The 16,183-nt window shown below is 41.4% G+C and overlaps 1 protein-coding gene across 5 annotated transcripts in view; it reads right to left on the bottom strand.

Annotated features, from left to right (window-relative positions):
- Positions 1 to 16,183, bottom strand: part of SCEL (sciellin) — a 580,338-nt gene that overhangs the window by 98,294 nt on the left and 465,861 nt on the right. For 4 of the 5 annotated variants that reach the window (XM_085622068.1, XM_085622070.1, XM_085622072.1 and 1 more), the window contains 4 exons: positions 12,936 to 12,992; positions 11,800 to 11,856; positions 10,335 to 10,391; positions 638 to 700 (listed from right to left, as the gene is read on the bottom strand). In XM_085622068.1, coding sequence (XP_085478194.1) covers positions 638 to 700; positions 10,335 to 10,391; positions 11,800 to 11,856; positions 12,936 to 12,992 — 234 coding nt within the window. The remainder of the gene's footprint in view (positions 1 to 637; positions 701 to 10,334; positions 10,392 to 11,799; positions 11,857 to 12,935; positions 12,993 to 16,183) is intronic. The other variant, XM_085622069.1, reaches the window with a different exon arrangement.

Genomic DNA, 16,183 nt, shown 5'->3' with positions numbered 1-16,183 from the left:
TTTCCAGCCTTAGGAGCGTTCGAGGCTTTAATGACGCTCAACAACAAAATACTACTGTCCTGAGATTTCAATTACTGTTTTTGTGAGTCTTGCAACACACTATAAATCCTTGTTCAAACGTTCACATGAATAAACAATGTACATAATATAGAGCCAGGCCGGTGGGATAGGAGAAACAAAACGTTTAGTGTGCACATTATGCAAAGTGTAGAGGCAGCACTAAAGAATGTCTGGAAAGCTTCTCCCAAGCATAAAGGATTTGAGCAAACACAGCAAGTCGCACCTAACATGATGGTACAGTCAAAAACTGCTGTGTGCAAGAGCACCAACACAACCCTTTTTAATGTATTTATAAATTCAGATTTTTTTATATCGCGCATACAAGACCCAATAGGATGGGCAATAAAATAAATTCATATTATAAAAAGAGTACATAGTAAAAGTAAAAATATATAATTACAAGTATAAATGCAGGATAAAGTCTTTCAAATCATGTGGGGAATCGGGTAGAAGAGTAACAAAGAGGTGAGTTTACAAATAAACAAAGCAAAGCGATATGACTTTCAACGAATGAGAAATCGGTTAAAAGAACCAGTCAACCAAACACAGGTTAAGAGTAGTGTTCGTTAAAACTTACTTTTTGCTGCCTCTCCCTGCGTTGCTTTTGATGTCAATGAAGCTGTCGAGGGATTCTTGATCCCTTCAAAGATAAATGAAAAAGAGACAGTAGTACTTTTAGAACAAGTATTAACTGTCTTGTAAAAGCCATCATGCATTAATTACTAAAAAAAACTATTAATTATAATTAAATTACAGCAACACAGACATGCACCAATGGCTTACTGGAGTTCGTTAGTTGAAACTAAACCCCCACAACAACAAACAACAATTATACTCCGTTGTGAGATAAACAGACAATGCCCATATTAGAAAAATTGGAAAACGGTCTACAGATTCAGGGGCCCCCGCATCCCCCCCCCCCGCATCCCCCCGCGGTGCGGGGGGGGCTCGAGCTGCAGGGGGCCCCCTCGGCACAGTACGTATGCCTGAGCACTCCGGAATAAATCCAGAGCGGGGGCCCCTCCTTGTATATTGCAGGGGGGGCCCTTGAACTTTCGTTACGCCACTGTACAGATTGCAATTGTAATTGTATTGCATGTAATTGTATTTATGTAGCACTTACGACCCCTGAAGAGGCATCGAAGTGCTTTTCAGTGAATAGCACGCTACTCCGGAACCCAAAAAGGATTAGTACTGGGGTTAGTATACGGAAATATATGTTAATTTGAGCGTAGGGCATGTGAATCAGTTAGATGGATTGAATAAAATAATGGAGGGATAGAAGAGGGAAGTGTCTAGAAGGTGATTTGGAAGATCATAGTAGTAAGAGCCCTGACAAGGCATCAAAGTGCTTTGGGGCGAGCAGCACGCAGCTCCAGAACCCAAAGAGGGTCAGTGGTGGGTTAGTGTAGGGAAATATGAGTTTGTTTGAGTGGTGGACATGCAAGTCTGTTAGTTGGATTGAATTGGATAATGAAGGTATAGAAGAGGGAAGAGTCTAGGAAATGTATTTAGGAGATCATAGTAGTAAGATGAGGCTTGGGGTGAGTAAAAGGAGAGATTGAGGAGGGACAAGTCTCTAGAAAGGGATTAGGGAAACCATAGTAGTAAAATGAGGTTTAAGATACATGCGGGATGAATTCAGAAAGGGTTGCTTGGGAGATCATAGTAGTTTAATAAGGTTTTGGGTGAGCCAGGCAGTGATAGAGGAGGAAGAGTGTAGAGGGGTTTATTTTGTAGAACATAGTAGTACCATTAGGTTTGGGCTGAGTCAGAGAGTGGAGGTAGAGGATACATTGAGAGAGGTATAGGGTGAGATAGTAGTGAGTTTGGGGGGACAAGAGTTTTATTTATGTATCTATTTATAATTATTTTTTATATTAGGAGTAAAGTCATAAATATATAGATACATAACTACATAGAAAGGGTATGCACGGATAGAGAGATAATATGTTGATATTTAATGTTGCATTGTACAAACTCAGACTTTCAAGTGTCACTGTACTTGAAGCTAATTTATTTATTTTAAGTGTTATTTTTTACACAATATTTAACCAGTGAAGAACTTGTTGCTAAAATACTCATGATAATATTTACATAGTGTGATAGATGAATAAAACAGGGACCCATAAGCATCAGGTCAAATAGCTTTATGAGAACTATGTAGTGACCTATAAAGATGTTCAGCCTAGCATCTATTTAGATATGTATTCAACTATAAGTGATATATACATGTCTTAAGCAGACCTAAGGAATATCTTTATAATTAAAAAATAAAACTATGGTTACTATACATGTTAACAAAAACAGGGATATGCTGTACATTAAGTTTGAGTGTGGTGGTTATGTATGAAAGAGCCAACTCTTGAGTAGTCTTCTGAAGGTAATATAGGTGTCCGTGCATCCCATGTCATGCCAAATATGCGTACTAATATGCTATGGCAAGCAAAGTGTCATTAACAGGTAAGAACCGAATAAAAAGAAGCAGGCCTTTAAGTACAATAAGCATGTACACGTACCCTTGCATTCTGCTGAAATCCACTCTGAAAAGTACAGCATCATCACCTGCCAGCTCAGAGGGTGCAGCAGGGGGTCCCTGCAGTGTTTTCTAGCCTAAACATGGACATTCCCTTGACACAGTCATCCTCAACTCCTGGTAACTTGCACAGTTCTGTCCAGCTGACCTGTTAATCGTGTTTACAGCATCGAGAGGCCAACTCCACCACAGTGACCCACTGACTCACACAATACAAAGTTGTGCTGATCTAGTCTTTCTACGGCAGGCGGAGCACCTTCTTAGGAGTCAGGATTTCTCCGGTTATCACCATCCCATATACAGACACCTCTGCTACAGCAGCTGTGCAAACCTCGGCCTGCGCAGCCTGCACAGGAGGCTCACATGCGGCTGGGCCACATCTTCAGGGGCAGCGGCACCTTTTTCCTCGAGATAGGTAGACTGGTATTTTCAGGGCCAGTCCCTTTTTCTAACCAATCGCAAGATGTCCAGCGATGTACTAAACACAGGGGTTCTTAGTAACTCGCTTTCTCACTACTTTTACTAGAAGGTCGTTTATGTAAGTTGGTTAAAATCGGAAGCAAAGTAGAGGTAGGGAATGTTTACGTTATTCTTTGAGTTAATGAGAGTTAAGGTTCATGTGTTGGAACGATGATCACTTATGACTCGCAAGTGTTGCCACGGATATGTATTTAAATACTGTTATAACCTCACCGATTTCAGTATTCACAGGAAAAAATAAACCACAGAGATATAATAACCAGAGAGCTGATCTCTTCTATGGAATGTGAATTTACATGCCTATAGACCCGATTCAGGCGGGAGACTCCTTCTTTGAAGTAAAAAATTGCTTTATTTTTTCTACCTCCCGCCTGAAATTGCCATTGTTTCAACAGCAGTCAACGAGGGAAACACATTCTTCTGATTATTGCTATTTTTTTTTATTTCCTAGTTTACTCATCTAAAATGTTGGCAATTATATGTGTGTGTGTGCCCGGTGCATTTGAATCCTTTACCTGTTTTGACGGCACGGTTCATGGGTGCTAAAATGAATGGGCCCAATTCACAAAACCCTAACTTTACGACTTTCGGTATTCACAAAAGGCATTTAGGAGTAGCAAAGTTAGGATTCCTAAATGTTCTACTCCTAAATGCCTTTTGTGAAGGCGGCGAGTAGGTCATAATTTTTCCAATTCCCACTTGTGAGTATCAGTTTGAGATGGCTCCAGGGTCATCCACTTATCAATGGCTCTGAGGCAATTAAAGATTTGTGAGTTTCCAATGTCTTTGGGGCTTGGCAGATAAAGGAGTATTTGTGAATCATCTGCATAGTTATAGCATGTGAGGTGAAATTCATTGACCATTGCTGGAAATGGCTTAATGTAGATGTTGAAAAGCATGGGCGAGATGATAGATCCTTGAGGTACCCCTGCTTTTGTGATGTATGGTTTGGATGAGAAAGGGGGAGAATGGATGAGATTTGTTCTGTTTTGAAGGTAGGATGAGATCCAGTTGAGAGCCGTCATCTCTATGCCGGCTTCATAGAGTCTTTTACATTAGAGTGCCATGGCCAACTGTGTCAAAGGCAGCTGAGAGGTCCAAGAGAAGTAGTGCAGCTACTCCGTTCCAGTCTACTGTGTCCTTAAGGTCATCCCAAATGGCGATGAAGGAAGATTCTGTCCCTCTTCCTGGCTGGAATCCTGTTTGGAAGTCAGAAAGTATGGAGTTATCTTCAATTAATTGTGACATCTGGATGAATGCTACTCTTTCTATCAGTTTGCCCAGGAAAGGTCTATTTGTAATTGGTCTGTAATTGTAGTTGCCGGGGTCAAGAGGTTCCAGGGTAGTTTACTTTACCAATAGGCATATGTATGCCTTTTATGTCTTCTTGAAAGATTTCCGTAGTTAAGGAATTATTGACAATTCTTTGTACTGGTGTAGCAGCAGAGGTAGTTAGAAGAATGTGTTTGAAGGTTTGTGGTGGACAAGGGTCAGAAGGGCTGCTGGCAGGCCTGCTTGCTTTGACCAGATCCATAAATTCACTTTGTGATATTTGTTTGAAGGAATGCAGATGCTGGGTTAGCCTACTCTTGGAGGGTTTATATGGAAAGGGGTTTGTGCTGGTGGTTTCCCTTTGTTTTTAATAGAAGTTTAATGTGTCTGCTTTAGTTGTGTAATTATTTGCCAGTTTGGCCATTAATTCTGGAGTAATGGGATGAGTTCCTTCTATGCCTTTAGGTTTACAAAAGTCAGTGAGAATTTGATAAAATTCTGTATTTGCACATTAAGCTTTGTAAATTATGTCTGAATAGCACCTTTGTTTAGTTGTTTTGATTGCTGACTTGTATAATATGTTATGTTTCTGTAGGTGAAGTTTGTCTTTATTGCTGTTTATTTTGACCCAGGTGCTTTGCAGTTTTCTAATTTGCTGTTTTATCTATTTTAGTTCTGTATTTCTCCAAGGTGCCTGTTTTATTTTGTCCTGTTTTGTTGGTCTGAGTGGTAGTAGGATATCAAAAGCTTAAGGTGGCCACTCATATTGTTTTTTAACTGAATATATTGTGTTTAGATCTGTGTTAACACCTGTTCTTTAAACACCTCTCTAAAGGACTTCTAAATTTATGACATTTTGTAAATGTTAGGGTAGGAAAGGGATTCTCTTTTGCACAAGGGCACTGGTGCACATTTAAAGAAAAATACTGCACTTAAACATAAAATGCAGTAAGTAGTTTTCACCCACTACAATGCTGGTGTCAGAATAGTCTTTTGCCCACAGGCACGTGCAGCTGTTGCAAGAGCAGTGTGGATGAAGCTACTACATAGCATGATGAAAGTAATGTGACAGGTAATTATTCATTTCAATGTCTAATGCTGTAATTGAGGCTTTGGGGTACCAGCATGACAATCTGGTCATGAGCTAAATGAATGAAGGATTCTATGTAGAAAGTGCATGCCGGAAGTCATTATGACATTACATTCTCAGTGCTTGAGGCCCTGCTTGTCTGGTTCATGAAGCAGCTGCTTGTTGATAATTTCTGCACACTCATTTAATAGTTTGGTGACATGAAATCTGCAGTTAGTAAACAGACGTGAATGATGTGACAGGAAGATGTCTACTGATAACGTGTGACACTAAGTAAAGGTTTGGGTACTCAATGTTTGTTAGCGAGAACGACACCGACTCGTTCATTTGAATGATGTGGTTATTCGTAGACTTTGAAAACTAAAAGCCACAGCAGGGCTGTGTTTACTCATAACCCTCTGTTTGCACTCCACTGAACCACAGTGTCACGTCATGGCTGTCTCTTGGTGCTCGGATCACAGCTGCTGCAAACTCGTTACCCATTATCCTTGTGTGCACTTCACTGAACCTTACCGCAGTGTCACAACATGAAAGCCTGTTGGTGTTCATACTACAGCCTCTGCAAACTCATGCAGGCTGCACTATATTAGTGTATTTGTTTGCTTGATGAATTAGTGGGTGCTTTGTGGCATAGAATTGTGTTGATCGTCTGCGGTGAAGCATTCCGCATCACCAGGCAGTCATGGATATCATTCAGGTGTCACCAGGGGGCACAGCTGTGACCCCTGTCTTCCCCTTTGTGACCCTGGCATTCCTTCGAGAGCACTGGTCTCAGAGGTGACAAAATCAGTGCCAGGAACACTGGGGCAGCTCGCCCTTAAGGACGTTGGTTGGGGCTCCACGTTCCTTGCCATCTGTCAATTTTGATGACACTAATAGTGAATAATATGGTCTTATTCACTATTAGTGAAATACAAAATGGAGTGCAGTTATTCGGAACATGACCCTCCCTGTGAGCAAAAATGTTTTTAAATTTATTTTGTGTGTGTGCTTGCAGGTGAAAGTGTGTTTGTGTAAGAGACAGCGTGTGTATGTGAATAAGTGTAGGCATGGGTCTGTTTGTGTGGGTGAAAGTAAATATCAAACGGTGTGAAATGCCGCTTGCACTACCCCAGGCATTTTGTTGAATTGACTTCCATACAGGCAGGTAACCTCTTCTTCTCAATGCCATTTAACTAAACATCCCCTTTGAGGCCAAATCTACTACACACCTTGTTCATTTTTATTAGGTTTTCCCTGGACTTTGGGCTATTGGTATCACGCACAATGTAATTCTGCTTCCTTATTATGTCCTCAGTAGCATTAGCCAATGGTATTAGGAATTCACGGGTCGGTGTGAGTGCTCAATGATACGAAAGGCATGCGGTGATAAAAGGAAGATTCCTGCTATTATTGTCTATGATAGTCAATTTAATGTCACTATCTTCTTTTAGAGGTCTCTTCGATATCATTCAAAAAGTTTTCCCACCCTTGAAGGAAAGGTTATATTGGCCTCTGTTATATATATTGCAAAACACCATGGGTCATATTATCAAGAAACGACGTTAAAATTATCACCGCTTTAGCGGCAGAAAACTGCTGCTAAAGCGGCGATAATGGGATTGATAATATGCCCTTGTGAATTCCATAGAATTCCATGTTCTTTTGTCAACATGGGCTTCTATGGGAATTCCCACCGGCATATTATCAAGCCCATTATCGCCGCTTAAGTGGCAGTTTTCTGCCGCTAAAGAGGCGATCATTTTAACCCCGTGCTTGATAATATGCCCCTAAGTCCATGTAACGAGGTCAGTCTTCTGCGAGATGGACAGCCTCCTCATCTCACTAGCTTGGTCTTGAATGAGGACTAGAGTTAAACTCTAGGTGTTGAAATGAACAGAGAAGGGGGCGGGCTGGGCCTTTCTGACTTGGCGCTCTACTATATTGCTGCACAGCTACAGCATGCAGCAAAGTGATGCAATGAAGAACCAAACTGGGAAACTAGACTCCTTGGGGAAAAAGTTGTGCAGGATACCTTACCAGTATGCTCGACGGCGGCTAAGAATCAGTTGCCACATTGCCCGTGAGTGGCCACAGCATGGGAGCTCTTAGTTCAGAGTGTTAAGAAGCGCACCTTTCAGTAGATCCCTGACGATTGAGTGGCTGCAGCAGTTCCATCGAACACAGGAGGCTATGACACTGGTGGTTTCGAGGGAAGGTGGCTGTCTCACATTGGGAGGCCTGAATCCGGGAAATAATTGTGTAACTTTTGAGGAAACTCAGAAGGCCTCTGGTGTTGGACCTGGACAATTCACTAAATAGGCTTGCACGGCCAGGTTTGGACTGGCGTCCAGACTGCACCAGAGGCATCCCTTACTCTGTATTTACTACTGAAGGAAGGACAAGGAGAAGACTTATCTCACATAAATATAAAGTACTAACAGAAGATAGATCACAGGTGACAATAAAAGGTGGGCAAGCCTGGTACAGAGACATACAAATTCCACTGACAGTCGCAGAGTGAATGAGAGCATGTATGAAAGTACACTAATTCACAAGTAATGCAAGATTTAAGTACAATCACTTTAATTATCTCCAGAATACATACCGTGCACCCACTAGAGACAAAGAATATACTCAGATAGGGCATCAACCTGTCCAATGTATGGGAAACAGGAAGCCACATTTCTACACATGATCTGGACATGTAAGGTTTTATCAGTGTCCAGGACAGAGGTAGTGTCACACCTTTAACCAGTGGCGAGTGTTCAGCTTGAAGCAAGACTCACTTTGCCACTGGATTCAAGCAAGCCTGGCTGAAGACGGCTGAAATGCCAGAAACCGGTCCTAGGAAGCTTGTTTCCGGTCCAGGGAAGACATGGCTTGGCAGTTCGGGCTGGACTGTTCCCATGAGGCACAGGGTCAGACTGATTTGCATATGGCCATGTCTGAACTGGGGTGGCAGAGTGGGCTAAAGAACGGTGATGGATCAAACCCAGATCTGTTGACTGGGTGTGAGTGTTTGATTGGTTCTGATGCTCCGTCCATCACCACCCCCTTTTGTACCGTGAAGCAAGAATACAGCATTGCTTACTGAGTATTATACCCAAGCCCACTTATGGGATAATGCAATACAAATTTGCAGCTCTTGGCCTGCTTTTAGCTCAAAATCATATAGCAATACACAGGTTATCTGAAATGGACCCATAAAATTGAAATGGAGCAAAGGTATAGAGGATTGACGTTTAGCAGAAGAGTTGGTAGAAATGGCAAGTAAATTGACTGACAATAATGAGGAGGCAGACGGATGAGGTGTTGAGTATCGGTGATTTTCATTGGACTGAACGGTTGACTGCCGGATAGTGTCCCTGATCTCTTGCTGGCACATCCTGATAAGTGGCGATGAGGGGGCTAATTTAGAATGAGTCTGAAGTTGATTAGGGGGGACAATTTATAGACATAAAGATAATGGTGAGACAATTGATGATGTAACTTGAATTTGTAATGTCATGCACAAAACTTATTGCACAGCTGTTGGCTGTGTAAAAATGGTTTAATAGACATGCTTTTATATGTGTATGAGCATAGTGTTGTTTGGCAGTGTTGCTGTTATGTCTGATAACTGCAATAAAAAATAAAGATGTTTAAAAAACCAAGGTTGTGTTGGTATATGTCCCACATCATATAGCCCAATATCTTAGGTTGCCTTCTGGAGCAGTGCCCTTCTAACTCCTTGGTGTTTTTATAATTGCAAACTAATGAACTAGGCGAACTATAGGAGACCTAAGCCACATCTGAAGAAAGCAGCTATTCCTTCCATCAGAATCAGAGGGTGAAAATGGCACACCTATCAATAGTAATGGAGAAGATGACAAGTCTTTAGAGCACGTAACGTCTACATGCTAAGGACAGGCTGAAAATGAGCGGATCGTATGGGTTTCTCTGCCCTTTTCTACCATCAGAATTTGTGGGCCCATAACATAGCAACCTCTATTGCTGTTCTGAAGCAGCAAACGTGAACATACTTGTGAAGCAGCGACAATGGTTTACAAAGAGAAATCCTGCAAATTTGGGTGGCAGTAAAATTGACCCGTGCTGCCAATGTTCCTTGTTTCATAATGTAGGTTCATGTCATGGAACTGGCGTAAGGCCCTGGAGACTTCTAAAGCACAAACACATATTTCACCCAAAGACTCATTCAGCCCCCTGAAGAAAGCCTTCAGGAGACTACTAGATGCACTGCATCATGATTCAGCTTCTAGGAAGGAATACATATTCTATGGATTACCTCATCTCTGCTGATACAGGTTTGTCCAAAAATGACCCCTGCAGAAAGGGAGAATTCCCTCATTTGTACTAGGTCCATCCAGGTCCACGATGAGCTTGGTGCTAGAGTTATATTGCTGTGCTTCTTAGCAAAACAGAATGAAAGCAAAGATAATTTGCCCTCCAGGCCTGGTATTTCTAGCACAACAATCCCCCAAACTAATGTGCCAAAGGTAATTTCTATTTTCAACAGATCTAAGCACTTATCTTTATATTTCACATTACGGTTTTCAGCACACTTGTTCACTCAATTCTGATAAATAAAGCACTCTGAATTTTCACTCCACTGAGGAATATTGATTCTCTTTGGAGATATTATACCTTATCTAACAGGTTTTTCTGTAGAGCCGTCCATCTCTTCACAAATCTCTTGAAATGTTGAAGATTCATTCTAAATTCTAATTAATCAACTGGGAACTAGACTTCATCAGTTATTAGTTACAATGTTAATGTGTGGTTATTATTTGATCAAAATATACCCAGTGTATTTTTCTTTCAATCATATTACTGTAAGAAAAATATTATCTTCATATTTTTTAGCTAAACACAAAAAAAGAAAAATAATATATAGGGTGAAAATTGTCACCTTACCTTTTATCCTTCTGTCCTGCTGTGCTGGATATTTCAATGAGATTTCCAAGATTTTGGCTACATTAAAAATAAAACAGAACACACATGGCTCAGGATTTCTGTACTCTTCTGTAGACAAAGATTTAAAACTGAGCATGATAATGTTAATGTTAGGAGTTCAATATGGAAGAGACGATTCTAAAGGGATGTTTTACATAATTATTTGGACAAAGTCTGCCAATCATGGGAAGAATACATGCCAATGCATGCACAACCGGATTAATGGCAAGTATCTTTAAATCTTCTTTACTCAACTGTCATACCTGCTATCTTAAAGAAGAAGAGTTTTTATACCTTTCGCAGAATCTACATGACCCCGAAGAAAACAAGTACATTTGCTAAAAGCCCATTTTCAAGTTGCAAACGAATGCCAATGATGTCCATATGTCTCTGGATTGCCCAATATTGGGTACATTTTGAGGAGGAGTAAGTGAAGGGTTATCTGAAATATTGGGACTGACAATCACGGTTAGTCAGTAACTGATTTTGTTTGAAACTGATCTGAAAATTACTGCATCTCTCTCTCTCTCTCTCTCTCTCTCTCTACCCTAGGTAAAATGTATTTTTCTATTGATTTTGGGGTAACACGCTGGTAGGACTAGCAGAGTGCGGCCAATCGGATTTTTGTTTACATTCAGGTTCCCTTGAGCCGGTGGGGCTGACGAGCCCATGGCTACGCACCTGCGCGCCTTGAGTGGTACTTTACCTGAGAATATTTTTTGGCAGCCTACGCAGCAACCCTACACACATACCTACTCCCTACTGACGAGAGGCAACTACCTCGAAACACGTGTCCAGGGATGGCTAACGCAACACTTATTTTTATTTTAATCTTTTGGCATAGGCGTACCCGCCGACGCTACTTCATGGACCACAATTCTTTGGGGTAACACGCTGGTAGGACTAGCAGAGTGCGGCCAATCGGATTTTTGTTTACATTCAGGCTCCCTGGAGCCGGTGGGGCTGACGAGCACATGGCTACGCACCTGCGCGCCTTGAGTGGTACTTTACCTGAGAATATTTATTGGCAGCCTACGCAGCAACCCTACACACATACCTACTCCCTGCTGACGAGAGGCAACTACCTCGAAACACGTGTCCAGGGATGGCTAACGCGACACTTATTTTCATTTTAATCTTTTGGCATAGGCGTACCCGCCGACGCTACTTCATGGACCACAATTCTTTGGGGTAACACGCTGGTAGGACTAGCAGAGTGCGGCCAATCGGATTTTTTTTTTTGATTTTTTTTTTAGACTTCATCAGTTATTAGTTACAATGTTAATGTGTGGTTATTATTTGATCAAAATATACCCAGTGTATTTTTCTTTCACTCATATTACTGTAAGAAATATATTATCTTTATATTTTTTAGCTAAACACAAAAAAAGAAAAATAATATATAGGGTGAAAATTGTCACCTTACCTTTTATCCTTCTGTCCTGCTGTGCTGGATATTTCAATGAGATTTCCAAGATTTTGGCTACATTAAAAATAAAACAGAACACACATGGCTCAGGATTTCTGTACTCTTCTGTAGACAAAGATTTAAAACTGAGCATGATACTGTTAATGTTAGGAGTTCAATATGGAAGAGACGATTCTAAAGGGATGTTTTACATAATTATTTGGACAAAGTCTGCCAATCATGGGAAGAATACATGCCAATGCATGCACAACCGGATTAATGGCAAGTATCTTTAAATCTTCTTCACTCAACTGTCATACCTGCTATCTTAAAGAAGAAGAGTTTTTATACCTTTCGCAGAATCTACATGACCCCGAAGAAAACAAGTACATTTGCTAAAAGCCCATTTTTAAGTTGCAAACGATGTGGCGAGGCGAATGCCAATGATGTCCATATGTCTCTGGATTGCCCAATATTGGGTAAATTTTGAGGAGGAGTAAGTGAAGGGTTATCTGAAATATTGGGACTGACAATCACGGTTAGTCAGTAACTGATTTTGTTTGAAACTGATCTGAAAATTACTGCATCTCTCTCTCTCTCTCTCTCTCTCTCTCTCTCTCTGCCCTAGGTAAAATGTATTTTTCTATTGATTTTGTTGGCAAGGAGGGAGATATGTAAGACATGGAGACACCTACCCTCCTGGCTTAAGTCTTTAAATAAGATTTGCAGGCTGGAGTTAGGCCCCCGTTCTACAATGAAAACTCAAGAACTGTGGTCACCGTTTTTATCATGGCAAGATACAAGGTAAGAACTGTTTTTTCCCCAATAGGTCCTACATTTAAAATAAAAAAGGTTGGAAGGGAATGGCCTTGAAGTTATCTCTAAACAGAAATCCCAGCAAAGTCGGTAAAATAGTTGCCCCTTTCTCCTTTCTGGTAAGTGATGTTAGAACCATCTGCTGGTATATGTGGACAACAAAATATATATTTAGCATAGCTATTGCTATTGGTTGAATTATGTAGTATTGGAGCAAAACATTCCCAGTGTTAACTTACATGTTCATTATACACTTTGATATGGCTGCATAACTACACCGCATAACTACACAAGTAAATGCAAGAAAGTAAATTACAATTTTAAAATTAGTTTCTTACCTTTTGTCCTTCTTTCCTGCTGAGTTAGACACATCAATAAGGTTGTCAAGGCTTTGGCTTTATTGGAAATAGAACACAAGGCCTAAAGGTCAGATTTCTTGCAAACAACTTTTGACAATCTAACCTATAATTCATACCAGTGTGTGCAGTGAAACATTTAAACCAATGTGCACCTGTGCTGCTTGTCAGCAATGCAACTGACTCCCAAGCACATATGACCTAGAACCGACACATATTCTAACCAACAAACATTTAAACAGGACAACACAATTTAAAAATAGCAGGCACGTGGCCACATTCACACTAAACCAAAAGATCCAGCAACTGTTCTCCTAACTTCCTTTCCCATAACTTCTTTCAGTCCAGATCCATATTCTACCTTCTAGGACTAGTCTTCTGTAGTTTTGTGTTTTTTGTGAACTTTGCTGAACATTTACTGTCATGAAAAATGTTATGAGACGGAAGGGGATGCACGCAACAAAGGAAATCGACTTTGTGTCCCACTCACAATGTTTTTTATAGGTGGAACATTTTTGTAAGTGGAACTTAGTTGTTAAACAAAACTTATTTAGGATCATAAATACCCTGATACTGATTCTCAGATTCATGCTGAGTGGCCATTCCTGCCAGTAGATCTGAATTACTCTTACAGACAATTTGCCTGGTTTTGTGGAATGCCTGTTGATGAAACTCTCCAATATACGTCTTGCAAAAAGATTGTGAAAACGCACCAACTTGTATGGTAGTGAGCGTTCACAAATATTTTTCAGGTCTTAAGTTATTCCTGAAAGAGCAGGACTGTATCCCTTTCTAGCAATTGAAATGGATGGATATTTCATTGGGATGTGTGAGAAGGATTACTTCACTGGGAAAAAATAATTCACCTTAACAACAAAAAGTTGAAAAAATTGAATGTATTTTCAATCAATCAATAAATCTGGATTTATAAAGCACGACTTGTCACCCGCGAGGGTATTTAGGTGCTGAGAACATTGCAGCTTTGGGGGGACACTTGAACAGCCAGGTCATAAATCCTTTATTGAATTCCAAAGAGAGAGAATGAGGTCTTGAGGTGACGGGTGTGGTTGTACCAAGATTTTGCAGCGAGGCATGAGAAGGAGCGGGGTGTGTGTGCGAGGAAGAGAGAGGCAGAGCACAGGTGTTTGTAGGGTTGGTGGAAGTCCATGCGGTAGTTGATATAGTCTGGTCCTTGATTGTAAAGGGCTTTGTAGATGTGGATCAGCATCTTGATTTGGCATCTCTTCTGAATGGGTTGCCAGTGAAACTCCTTGAGGTGACGGGTGATGTGGGTCCGTTTGGGGAGGATGAGTCTGGCCACTGAGTTCTGCCTGGTCTGCAGCATGGTCTGTCGGAGAGGGTGAGGGTCCTAGTTTGGAAGGCCACCGGGAGTGGTTCCATGGGGAGGTGTTGTTCCTGAAGATTATCACTTTTTTTTTAATCTATGTTGAGTTTTAGGCAGTTGTCTTTCATCCAGTTGGCGACGCCACTCATGCGCCTGAGGAAGTTGGCCATCGTGGTGGAGGGGTCTTCTGTTAGCAAGAGGATGAGCTGGGTGTTGTCTGCATTAGAAATTATGTTTAGTCCATAGGTTCTGATGATGTTGGACGGTGGGGTCATGTAGGTGTTGAAAGGTGTTGGTCTGAGGGACGAGCCTTGAGGAACACCGCAGATGATATTTTGGATTCTGAGGTGAAAGGTGGTAGGCGGATACTCTGAGTTCTTCCAGTGAGGAAGGAGATGATCCATTTGAGGGGTTTCCTTGGATTCCAATATGATGAAGCCTCTTGACAAGGGTTTGGTGGGATACAGTGTCAAAAGCATCCATGACGTCAAGGTCGATCAGGGTCACCGTTTTTACACATTTATGCCCTGAATACTCTAGCAGGGTGTCCTCTATTTGGACAATCCATGAAAGTACACATAATGTTCCATAAATATGCTTGACAATCAATCATTTGTATAGATATCTATAGTGCCCTCATTGAGATTATGTGACTCCCCTGAAAGCAAGTAAGTCAATACAAGTCATTGTGATATGTGTACAATGACAAGATTTACTCCTTTTTAATGACTCAACCCCTAGTACGTGATAGTCCACTGGACATCCAAATGTCAGAATTCCTAATATGTGTAAAAGAATGTCAAATGTTTTTGCCATCGAGCATCGGAACAAAGATGCACATATTTTGGTATTGTGAAGTCTTTGAGTGTTGTTTCAGAGTCCTTTAGTGAGTTAGAAAACAAAGGCCTGCATTGAAACCTGGATGGAGTCACACCCTCCAATCAGTCAATGAAGTGCACCATCTTCCTTCCAATCTCCTGTCATTGTCATGGGGAGTGTTTCCCTATAATTACAGGTGTGACTGGGTAGAGGTGAGAGAATAGAGAGGTTGTGACAATGTCATCATACAAGGACTGCCATACTGATGTCCATATTGTGCCTGGTGACCCTACAAAGATACCTGGCAGAATCAATACATGGCTGACATTACATTGGGGCTGCCTGCACTCAGGGACCTGGTGAATTCACTGCTGACCGCATAAATCAATGCTAGGCAATGCGGAATGGGCTTCCCCAGGGTGGAGTTCAGGATACTTCTAAGTGTTTCTTCAAAGGGACATGCAAAAACCTCATAGAAGAAGGGGACTCATTGGGATCCCATCATTGGAACTGTGTGCCCCGCCCCAGGAAAGTATTCCTAAGGGTTACTGATGTGTCTCAAAGTACGGGTAAGATGTGAACTATGTCCTCTCAAATGTAGCTCATAGATTCTTCTGAACTTTCCATTCACCTGCAACACATGCTTGTCAAGGTAGAGGGAAGCAGAAGACTCTTTGGGCACCAGAAGGAGATGCAAAGGTCTAGGAGCCCCTCTGTGGTCCCACCAATAGCCTTGCCACCCAGTCAGAACTTGGTAGAGAGAACTGCTATATGATTCTGATTTGACAGATGCTTGCCAGACTGTTGTTGCTGGAGGCAGAGGGAGCAATACCACTAATTGACAGATTAATCACTTCCTCCCACCCACCTCACAATAGTGACTGTAAGAAAGTGGACTATTAGTTGAGAAGGATGTGGCGCTTTCAAAAGTAATAAGTCTGCAACCTAAAATCTAATGAGAACCAAGTGCCCGGTTCTAGCACTTGACTCTCCCAGGGTAGTGAGGCATAGCAGAGCAAGGTCTACTCAGGGGAGATGGTGTGGGCTAGTACCTCAGTCCCCAGGG

This window comes from Triturus cristatus, chromosome 8 (assembly GCF_964204655.1).
Source record: "Triturus cristatus chromosome 8, aTriCri1.1, whole genome shotgun sequence".
Lineage (NCBI taxonomy): Eukaryota > Metazoa > Chordata > Amphibia > Caudata > Salamandridae > Triturus > Triturus cristatus.
Note: the sequence above shows the minus strand (reverse complement) of the source record. Positions and strands in the feature narration are given on the sequence as shown.